Here is a 12,217-nt window from a genome sequence, read left to right as displayed (position 1 = left end):
CTGTTCAATAACTCTAATGGTGTTAGAGACATAAACAAAAAGACTTTCAGCTTTATTTGCAATTAAAGGTGATTCTAATAGGCATGTAATAAGGGTGGATGAACGTAATTGCACACCACACTTTGGAAAGCATATATCCGAAAAATATGTTTGCTGAAACTTTTATTTTTTGTTTTTTTTTATTTGTTTTATGAATATTGACTCCTTTTACTTCCCATAGTCTGTGGTGGTCTTAAATATATGTTAGTAAAATACATTAAACTTTGCAGTTGTTCTTTGAATAAAAAAATACAAAATAGAAAAATCCAAGTGCATACACACATCACATATTGATTTGGGTCTTCCTTAACTGTGTTCATGGAATTTAAGTTTATATCACTTTAAAACTAACCAAAATATATAACATATTTTGACTTGGCCAGAAAACATTTAAAGTGTTATTGAAACATTTGAATGTGTTAATGTTTTTGAATCTATAACAAGCCACTATCTATCAGGATAAAAATCTTGTTTTTCCTTTGGGGGAATGGAAATGTTGTTCATATCCAAGTGATAACCTCTTCAGTCATTTCAGGATGAATTACAAAATACATTATATTTTACAGCCCCTGGTGCGACCTGCCAAACCAAATTTAAAAACTTGTGCTCAAATTTTAAATGCTTCACTTACCTCACAGTAAGAAAGAAAATGTATAATTGTTAATTTTCTACCCTTTCATACTAATACATGGCATTACATATTCAATATATAAAGATATAAAAAGTACTATCACCTGTTTGATATTGTTTCTAAATTTTTAAATATTTTCTGTAATTTATGGTCAAATGCTCCATTCAAGTACCTGTACTACATGGTATTTCTCTGGAAGATAACTTTCCCTGTGAAATGTTGGAGTACTGAAGAAAAGTCCTAATCTCTCAAGCATTTCTAATGAGTTTTTCTCTGTCAATTATTTGATAAGAACAGACGGGACTGCAGGCAGCATGTATGATACACTTGCTTCCATTGCCGATGTGAAAGCACTGCTGAACATAGGTATTCAGAAGCTTGTAGTTTGTAATCTACCAGTGTAACATCCTATATAAACATTGCTAGCAGGCACAGTAAAGTTACCAAATTTGCTCTCCTTAATCTGTAAAGGCACACACCATATGAATAACTCCTACGAAGCCCATCCTAACCCTAGTCATTATAGCTCCTTGCCTCAACCCTTAACATTTCCACCACCCTAATATCTTTATTTGTCCGCCTGCTTGTGTGTGTGTGTGTCTTTTTATTTTGGAACTTACCACACTAAGTCCAAGCTGCTCCCTCTGCAGGTAGGGAAGGTTTCTGCGCTCCAAGCTAGAAAGATAATGTTGCAGTCTGGTGTAGGTGTAGGGGTAGCAGTATGCAAACTGGTACACATCATCTTCTCGGTCGAAGCAAAAAGCAAATGACATCACGTAGTTGCGTCTGTGGTCAGGGCAGCGGTAGTAGTAGACGTTTTTCGGTGGAAGCCTCTGCCTGCAACATAGACAAAGGAAGCAACAAATGCTGGATATATATGCTTAAAGTTTTTTTTTGTAATGAGTGAAAAATGGGGAAAGGAGGACACCCATACTGATGTACATGTAAAGGCCACCCACAGGGAGGAGGTGGAGTAGTAAAGTATAAAGTAACCTTTAAAAAAAAAAACAGCTAGATGCCACTATATGAATTGAAAGCAAAATTTTTCCAATATTTCGAAAAATTCTTAGAGATAGGGCCAAGGATGAGGGAGGTCTTGTTGGTCTCCGTCTCCATCTCCCGATACGCTCTCACCTTCATCCAAACTTTCAGATATTTCAGCACCTTATTCTGAATCCGACACTGCAGCATGGCTTAGACAATTCGTGTTTACAGTTTGAAGAACACCTGCTTGCTTCTGATGATTTCCGTTAGCTAACCAATTAATGTTTGCGTGATATGTCTCATCCAATTACACTAGTTTTCACTAGATGTGGGTGGCGCCAATGATCTGCACTGGATGGAACACATGACGTGAAATAAATACTTATGAACGCCTCCTAACACCAACTGTAAGGACTGTGATCATCACAAAGGGTCTAAACATTTGTAAAGCGTCCTAACTAAACAGATTTATGTTATTTTTAAAAGCATAATTTCAAATGACTCACGTAGTCAAAAGAAAACACATATTTACTGTAAGGATGGTACCACCAGGTCAGCCTTTCTGGTACAGCACCGGACTGATTTAAATCTTACTCAAAGGAAAGGGCCTTTTTGAGCGAGTGGTTAACTTTATATTAGAGACCACATGTTTGGCTTTTCCCAGTGGTCCATCTTAAAGCCCCTCTAAAAGCCCCCCCAAACCTCTAAGGTGTTCTGGCTTAAGTCTACTCTACATACCCTGAAACAGTACCAAATATGGTTAGGCAGTGTGTAGTTCTCACGCTCCATTAAACTTCAAGAAAACTACAAAAGAAAACTCTCGGCTGCTTTAGATTAAGAAGATATTTGTTTGTAGTGGCCATTGACTGTTACATAAACATCATTACTTAAGTTTAAGTAAACATTCCTTTCTCTTTTTAATCAACCATTTTATCTTTCTATTATTAACAGTCTTACTTTGATTATTAACTTTTAATTTGTGTTGCCCCTATGCCAGTGCAATATACTTTTCTTTTTTTTTTTTGTAGAACACTTTAAATTGCCCTGCCAGTGAAATGTGCTTAATAAACTTGACTTGCCTAACAGATATTTATAGGACGAAGAGAAGTTTAAATCTGTTTCTTTTTAGGAAAATTGAGTCACTTTTACTAACTGTCTGAAACTACTGTGTAATGGTGTAAACTAATTTTAATCTCAAATATGAATCAGTATGCTTGTAGTCAGATTAATCTTCTGATATAGTATTGAGTGCAATGTATTGGATCTGAGTAAAGCAAACTGTCCTGGACCTGTAGTTATTATCGCTCAGGATAGAAATGCTGCACACCACAGAAATTTGTCTCTTTTAACAAACTTCATTGGCTTCAGTCTGTCCCTATTTGATTCCTCATAAATATTCTTATTTAGATGTATTCTTTCATTTTTTAATCATATTTTGTTCTGTCTTTCTCCTATTTTCTTTTGTCTTTTCCTTTTAATCATCGAGTTATAACAGTTCAAGCCTAAGCTCAATATACAAAGGCAAAAAAAGATATTAAAAAAATGCAGTATAAAAGCAGAGAAAAGATGAAGATCCTGAGTGATTGGTGTGTTTTGGGTACTAGGATCTGGGAGAAAGGTGGAATAAGGAGATAAGGCAAAGATGACAGAGAAGGGTGATGGCATATCTGGAACTGATACATAGATATACAGGAAAGCATGGTGGCTGGCAGTACAGTCTCTTCTGTGGCGACTCTGGCAAACAGATCAGATATGATGTTATCAGGACTGAGACTGACACAAGACTTGCTAATCAAACCACTTTTGCCAGCTCAGACCGATCCAGCTTTTTTACCCGAGTCACCCACGAAGAAGAGGAGAAGGCAGGAGAGCCAGACTTCTATGTGTATGCACAGATACCTTAATGAATTTAGCAGATTTTGAACAGATATGTAGTTTGCATACAAGCATCACTGAGAATGTGAAAAACCTCTGAAGGCACCTAGTGAATCAAAAAAGCTAAATCCATCAACCTCTAATAGAGGAAAAAGAACAAACGCCAAGGCTGATTATTCCTTCAGCAGTAGAGAAAAGAATACGTCTGCATGTGACTATCTCTGCAGAATACTAATGCAGCTAATGGATAGTTATACCACACCCTGGCTGCCAACAACACCCAGCATACCAGAGTTGTCCAACAGTAAAGCTGGACAAAGAGGAAAGGACAAAAGCAAAAGGAAAATATCAATTCTACAATGAAATAAATGAAATTCTCTTCCCCCTTTAAAACTCCATGACCACTTGGGTTTCAAATGTACTTGCAAGGACAAACCAAAGATCCATGTGACACCAATGAGTTTCAACCCTAGGCTCCATACGTGCACCAATGCTTTTTGTCATACCAGTCCTCTGAGATGCAGGTTAATTAAAAATATGATGATTCCTCACCTCTTTTACATATTTCCATGTTTGCTGTGTCCATCCATGCAATCCCCCTTCTCACTGTTTCTCCTTCTCCCTGCTGTAGAATCTGTGACCTTGCCAGAGACTAAAACAGTCCTGGCTATTGATTTTAATTAAATCTGCTTGTCCCATCACAGCGTTATAGTTATACGCTGGAGAAAATAGCTCAGTGACTTGAAAGAAAGGACAGTATAGAAAGCAATGGTCGAAGAAGATGTCTTTAGCTCATTTAGGAGCCACAGATTCATAGACAAAAGGCACAAATATTTACAACATATGCACATCAGTTTCTGGTTATGTTAGAAGTCAGCACTCCTGCTCTCAACCTGCCAATTTGTTTTATCTAAATGTTTTTTTTCCTGTGCCTCTTCACTTGCCCATCTATTGACGTGGCACAGAGGTGTCGTTGCTTAACAGAAGGAAAAAAATAAAAGGAGAATCTCTCCTGGTATAAAAACACACTCACACCAAGTTTTACATTTTAGTGATTACAGAAACAAATAAACAGTGTGGTGCACAGAGAAACAACAGCACACACTCGCCCCGTATGTGAGCCACATCAAGGTCATTTCTTTCGCAGCAAGCTGTGGAACAAGTTAACCTCCAGAGCATCACCTAAGAGTCACGCAGAATACAAAGACACAAGGAGTGGAGGAAAATACAGAGTAAAATAAGATGCAAATGCAGAAAGTGGAAGACAAGCAGAAACAGAAACAAGTGAAAAGACAAAGTCAAAGATAAAGAGACACTTTCTTGTAGAGCTGGCTAGCAACCTTTAGACATGTCTCAGTTTTATGCCATGTTTTCTTTTTTGTTTTGAAAATATATTACAAAAAAACTCCTGCTCTGATTCTGATGGTGCAATGATGAAGGCTTATAAATTGGTGGCTTTTATACAGGAGACATTTTGTCTGTATTTTGAAATCATTCAGGCGTAGAGGGCATGCCAATCTAGGCTGCTCTGAGTGCTTTCACTGACAGAGGCAGAAAGTTGCAGAACTAAAGTCGCGGTGCCTAAAAACAAAACACCTACACGCGCTAGCAGAACCCCTTTTAATTTTCCATAGCACCATTGTCCCTTTAGGCCTGTCATCCCATCAACGTTTAGGAAGGTTAAAAGTCTGGGTGCACCCATAAAGCTTTCAACCGTCACACATTCATACTCTCTGAAAACAAAGAGTATGTCCTTTTGGCAAACACTTTGTCCTGGGTAACATGTTTGGTCTGTACCACACCAAAAATTAAAGAGGCATGTTTTTCCTGCGCTCTTAAATGAAACCAAATGTTTGGTGCTTTGTTTTTAAAGCAAAGCTTTGTGCCTTTTACTTGCGTACTAAGTCAAGCAGAAAAACAGATTTTGAATCACCTAAGGAGTTCATATCAACATGTGGAAGTAATGACATGCATGTTTATGTGCATGATGGTGTGCATACATATTCCAGGAGCATCCACTTTTTTGGATGCAAATCAAGTTGAAACAAAGCTTTCTGGAAACACAGTTACTAGGCAACCTGTGCTGGCTTTGTACTTTGGTTTGGCCGCTACTGTATATATTGTATTTGGTGGTAAAATGTATTATTTGACTACAGCTTGGTAAATCTGCCCTTTAAATTTGCAAAACTATTGACACCCGTTGGAAATGTGTACCTACTCACATGAAAAATCCCAAAACTGTAAGCAGATTTATTGGAATTGTGTGTATAAGATCCCCCTAATGAAGTAAACATCTGTAATTTATGGCTATGAAAGTTAGAAATATGTGATGTATATGTATATGCATTGCATTTGTAAAAAGCTTTTTTTTCTTTTTTTTTAACTGCTATACCTATAAATATAAGATACTGCAACAAACTAGCTTTCTGTTCTGTAACATTTTTGGAGAGCAGGGAGAAAGGTTAGATTAGGTTTAAACAAAGTCTTCTTGTCCTACTTTACAGAGGTATGCTGCTTTGTATTTGTGCTCTCTGTATTTAACACTTACTTATTCATATTTAGATAGGTTAACACATTTATTTAATGTTTGCATTGTAGGACATAAAACAAGTGTGTTAAAGTAACTAAATATGATTAAGTATATGGCAAAAACCTTTGCATAATTTTTTCTGTCTCAAAATGATTGGCTCAAAGCAATTAAAATAAAATGAGGTGTATTTTTGTTGTCGGCTTCATTGTGTCATCATATTTACTGAGGTCTGAAGGGGCAAAGTAAGAAAATAACCATAGGGCAGGAGCTGGAGACAAGCGGCTCCGCAGTTGCATGCTGCTCTTTAGCGCCCCCCTTGTGGCCCCCTGGAGTTTTTTCAAAAATTTATGAAAAATTTTATATTTTTTAGCTTTGTTTATTTTAATATGGTGTGCAGGAGGTCAAACCAACATTCATATGTTTTCCAAGGCTGGAAACATTTGTATAATAAATAGATTTAAACAATAAATGTAAACAGAGATCAGTGGTCATAATCTGCAACACAGGTTTTAGCGTGGCAGGGTGCCAGGCAAACAAGGCAGTGGATGTGTGTTGGACCACTGATCCCAAAGGGAAAAAAAGGAAGATAGCTGATGAGAACAGAGGATTCAAAGAATGGACCGAATCATTTGCTTTTATTATCAATGCGGATGGATTGCCTGCATTTTTGCTTTGTTATAAGAGTTTGTCAAAAAATAAAAAGAGTAATATGAAAAGGTATTTCTGGGGAAGGTATGCTCAATATAAAGCCAATCACAAGGTTAGGAGTGAGTGAAAAAGCACTGTTGCAGAACTTCTGGATAAATTAGAGGAGCACAGAGATATATTTAAGATGTGAATTGCATCTCCAAACTCCACTAGTGCTGCTAGTTTTGTTGTAAGAATGCAAAACCTTTCACAGATCGAACAGGTAGCGCTCTGATGCAGGTACAGTATGTGAATTTTCTTCAGTGCTGGTGATGCAGGATCTGAGATTTTGGGGTTAAAGAGCTCTGCTCTGATGGACATCAGTTCCTGCTTGGCTCCCCATGTCTCAATCAGCTTCTCCCAACAGAAACTCGTCCACCATAGAAAGATTCCTTTATCGGGTTTCTTTCATTTCATCAATGCAACAAAACCTGAACCACGTGGTGAAGCAGCACGCAATGAATTCCACGCGGTGAGAGCCTTCCCTGCTCCTGCCTCACCTCTCACTACTATGTGACATTGTGAGGATAAACATTTAATCCATCCATCCGTTTTCTGTCATGCCTTTTCCCAGCAGTGGTTGCTAGAGGTGCTGGTGCCTATCTCCATGCTGTCTACGGTGGAGAGGGGCACACCCTGGACAGGTCGCCAGTTAAACATTTAATCATGAATACCAATTATATATATAAGCCCACGTAGTCCTTTTTTATAGTGGGCTAATACACTTAGAGCCCATGTTGTCATACAAGGCTTATAGAAGACTTTTACAGTTTTGCGACTCCAGACAAATTTGTTTTTTTGGTCCAGAGTGGCTCTTTGAGCAGTTTGGCTTGCTGAACCCCTGCCATAGGGGATTAATACAAATGCTTGGATCTTCTATCCAGCAGCCATAAGCATTTGCAGGAAACAACAACAGTTGTAACTTATGGACTCCTCTGTAACAAGGAAGCTAAAACTTGCCCACCTGTGGAGACACCACACCGTTTGCAGCTTTCTAAGGTCAGAAACAACCCTCTGATGAGACTGAAACATGAGCACGTAAAAGACACTCACTTGATGGTGGCATCAAAACACCCAGGTGTTCTTCCATCATGTGGCTATTTTACCCGCTGCCTATTGTTAGAGGCACAGCAGAGAGCTGTTATCTTCAGCCCTCGGTGTTAGCTCTGATATTCATGTATTGCTGGGGAATTTCATTAGCTGATCTGTCACAGGATTGGCAGCTTTTAAACCTCAATGAATTTCAAGGTGAGTTGGCCAAATCAGCTCGGTCAATATCAGATGATACCCGCAGCGCTTTTCCTGAGCTTATATTATGCAGCTGACATAAAGTGAAAAAGTTATTTCCATAAAAACTGAGAGCAGTCATAAATCTTGGACGCCCATCTAACACCAGAAAGAATTAGTTGCTTCTGTATATCTTATAAAGATTGTATCTCCTTTTGTAAATATCTGTAGCACACATTCTTGATATCATCTTGTAAGTAATTATCCTACATTTCTAAAAAAGTATTTTTTTTTTTTATTCTTCTCTATGGTGTTTTTTACTGCTTTCATTTTCAAATTTTATATTTTTGTTTCTACCTTTATACTTTTATTGCCTATTTTCTTTGGTATTGACACGTCTCATTATCCTCCATGCTCAAATATAAAAATCAACATACACACATTTTATACACACAAGCATTTACCATAGTTACCATAGTTATGCCATATAAGTGTAGACTTTGACTGGGCTACTCCCAGACGCCATATTTTCATTGTTGAGCCACTCTGAGGTCAGCCGAATAGTGTGCTTTGGATCATTGACCTGATGAACCACTGAAGTGTGCTTATGCTCATGTCACATCTGTCAGTCATGTATTCTCATTCAGTTCTATATCGGTGCTTAAAATGTTTTAACAATAGTTAAATATCTTTCGAATCAACTGTTTTAATTTGATGACAAAATGATCCTGAATACATTTTAATTGACTTTTATAAAAAAAAAAATTCTGTGTGTAGTTGTAATGTTTTAATGTAACATGTCTTGGTAATACATTTAATCTTATCTAATCCTATCAAAAAAGCCTTAATAAAGAGATAAGTCCTATGTACTTTACCTGGTCATAATGTTGAGCTTAATCTCTCCTTAATAAAACTGTCTAATACGGCATTTAGTACTACACAAAAATAATATGAACTTCCATTAAAACATGACTGAGCACTAGACTATATGTAACTCAAACTTCTAATCTCTTTCATGCTGAATCTGATTGAAATTCCTGAGATGTACAGCATGCAAACATTCACATGGGATGCTTTTATCACCACCTAGGAAGCACACTGAGAGGAAATTGAAAGAGGATTTACAGCAGCAGCTCTAACTGGTATTCTCAGAGATAGTGACAATGAGGAAAATATCCAGTGAATAAATAAATCTGGCTTGCTTCTCTAAAATATCTCCTCACTAACTCTCCACTGTAGTTTGCCTTTACAAATATGAGTTTTGAAAGCTATTTTTTATGAATGCATACATGCATATACTTAAAGTCATATTTAAATATGAATATAAATTATAAATAGTTTTATTTTGCATGTTTTATCTAGACAGCTAGAATGGTGGTAGTGCCGGAAAGTGCCAGTAGAGGGCCACATAATTAAGTGATAGGTGACCTTTGGAAGAGAATCACAAGAAAAACTAAAGAAAAAAACACTATATGCTTAAAAAATAACATTGAATCATTCAATAGGCATTACTTTTTTTAAGAGTAACAGTTAAAAGCTAATTGTTAAGGGTTGAAAAAAAAGATTTAGGGTGAAAAATAGAGGAGGATGCACTTGAAAGCCTCTTAAAGTACTTATAGGTAAGATCCTGTGATAAAGCAAAAGCCCACAGACCATCCCACAGGGGCTTCACCTAAAAGAAACATGCTGGGTCTGATGGTACCCAATCCCCTACGTCCTGTGGGGCAGAGGGGCAATTAGCAAAGAGCAGATGATCATTGTGCCCTCACCAGTGTGGCACCAAAGCTCCCCTATGGGGCAACCTGGCAGGTGCAGGTTAGTCTGGAAAAAAGGAGGGGGACCAGAGAAAGTACAGGCAGCCATCAAAACAACATAAAATCAAAAACAGCAAAGTGATGATCTCAGCGTTAAGCCCTCCCATGAGAGACAAATGGTAACGTAGGGAGGAGATGAGCGGGCAGCGGACCCTGTGTGAGAGCGTGTTTAAGGCAGTAGAAAGATGAGACCATCCACCTATAATTGTGTGATGCAGCATTTCCCAAAGTGCAACATTATACTCCTATTACATTATCGACAGCATGTGTGTGTACAAGAGTGTGGAATGGAACAGACAGACTGGCGCCAGAGAAGGTCGTTATAATAACAGATAAGTGCCCAGAGACAAAAGATGTATGTACAGACACATTAATATGCTTACAATAGATTAGTAATCATGTGGTGCACAACAGCTCAGCAGTGGTGGAGGAATAATAATTATTTATGTTCCTAATTCTATAATTCCACCCAAAATGTATACAAAATGTGTGATTTCATTGTTGCACTTTGTTTTGAGTGTGGTTTGTTTTTGCCAATTAAGTCATTGATGCCTAAAGTATGTGATTATATAAAAAAAAAAAAAAAAAAGATGAGAGCATCGCCTGATCTCACAATGAGTCAACCTTGTTTCACAGACAAAACTGATCTCAGATCAAGCACCAACACTGACACTACAGTGTCTGGGTGGAGAATAGGGCAACTGTGTGATGAGCTCATTCTTTTAGAGAATTTACTCAGAGAAGGGAAATCAAACTCACATGACAAGCTCTGAAATCGCTTTTTAAATCATTCACAGCAATGAGGTCACCTTTTACACCATCTCATTGTTCAGAGAGGCTTTCTTTTGTGGAAAATAACCAGTAAAGTGAGTAATGCAACATCAACAAGTAAATTGTTGGAGCCAAAGGCTTCGAACTATTTAGTTATTCAGCAACAGAAGTAATACAATATAATAATCATTCAAGTCTGTAAAAAAATGTTATGTGAAAGACTGTAAAGTAGAAACAAATGCATGTTCTGTCATGATCTTGGCGCTGATGGCTGGCTTGATTCCTCATTTCATTCACCTGTCTAGCTCTGCCCTGTTTCTCTTCACTGCTAATCGATCCACCTCCTCCTACTGCTACTTAAACTCCTTGTTCCCAGCCATCAGTGCCACATTATTCTTAAGCCTTTGGTGTTGAGAGTTCTCTAGCGTTTCCATAGTGTTCTGATTGCCTGATCTGTTTATGTATATAAACCTTTTAGCTTGCCTGCCCCTGTCTGATCTGTTTGCCTGGCCTGTCTCTGGGCTCCTGTTTGATTCATCCGTGGACTGAGCTTGGATCTGCCTCTTGGATTTCAACCTGTGGATTATCCTGTCTTCCTTCGTCTGCTTCAGCAGCCTTCTAGGCTTCCGCTTCTGGAACTCTCTGGCAGCGTCCGCTGTGTGTATTTAATGGAAGGGGACAGGCCTATTCTGAAGGCAGCTGTATGACAACACAAGGCTGCACTTTTAAATATACCTAAAAATGTTGATATTAAATCTCAGTGCTTAGAAGACAACTGGGGAATTATCTGTACATGGTCTTTAAATTAAGTATAATCCATAAGGAACCCAAAAATTGGAAAATAATCCAAACAGTCTCTGCCTCCTGACATTTGTTTTCCTGTCATTCTGAATTTGCATTTGCTGTATAACCATTAAGCCATAGATTCAAACCAATGGCATGTTTTTAACTATCTTCTTTGTGTTCAACTTTTACACACTTTATATTAAAATGTGCACCATGATGTTTATTAATATTTTTTTGTCGGTTTAACCTAGGTTTGACCTAACAATTAGATTTTTTTTTTAACTCTTGAAAATGCCCCACTCTGAATAAAGAGCACCTAAAACTCTCATAATACGTAAGACTTTAAACATAAAAGCAAACCACAAGCTACACAAAAGCAACCTTTCATGTTTAAAGTAGAATTTCAAGTTGCCAATTTCACCAAATGCATAGCCTGGACAAAAACCCTCACACATGGATAAGAAATGCAAACTAGAATCCAGACACCTTGAATGAAGCTCATCTTTCTTTTACGACCACTCTCAAACTGCCCGTGTAATTAGGGTGGCCAGATTTCCTGATTTTGTGCAGTAAAGTGCCAAAATCTTTACTTCTCTCCTGCCATCCCTAAACATTTAAATAATATACCACATTTGACTGGGTCAAATAGAAGAAAATGTTTTTTTTTTTTAAAGGAAATCACATGGGCTTTACTGAAGTGCATAGAAAGCAGAACTACAGTCATTGTCACAGAGCTGTGCCATTTCCCCACATCATGATTAACCTGCACATCATGCTCTGAAAACAGAAAAGTGTTTACATAAAAAATCTACTGGTACTTTTAAATGAAAATAAAATAAAGCATCACCAAAGACTGCAGGAAGGTTTATAACC

The 12,217-nt window shown here is 37.7% G+C and overlaps 1 protein-coding gene across 2 annotated transcripts in view; it reads right to left on the bottom strand.

The window, feature by feature from the left end:
* Nucleotides 1-12,217, bottom strand: part of agbl4 (ATP/GTP binding protein-like 4) — a 408,595-nt gene that overhangs the window by 189,908 nt on the left and 206,470 nt on the right. For both annotated transcript variants that reach the window (XM_015379822.1, XM_015379823.1), the window contains exon 5: nt 1,291-1,507. In XM_015379822.1, coding sequence (XP_015235308.1) covers nt 1,291-1,507 — 217 coding nt within the window. The remainder of the gene's footprint in view (nt 1-1,290; nt 1,508-12,217) is intronic.

This window comes from Cyprinodon variegatus, unplaced genomic scaffold (assembly GCF_000732505.1).
Source record: "Cyprinodon variegatus isolate N-32 unplaced genomic scaffold, C_variegatus-1.0 Scaffold200, whole genome shotgun sequence".
NCBI classification, from domain to species: Eukaryota; Metazoa; Chordata; class Actinopteri; order Cyprinodontiformes; family Cyprinodontidae; genus Cyprinodon; species Cyprinodon variegatus.
This window is presented reverse-complemented; position numbering and strand designations above follow the sequence as displayed.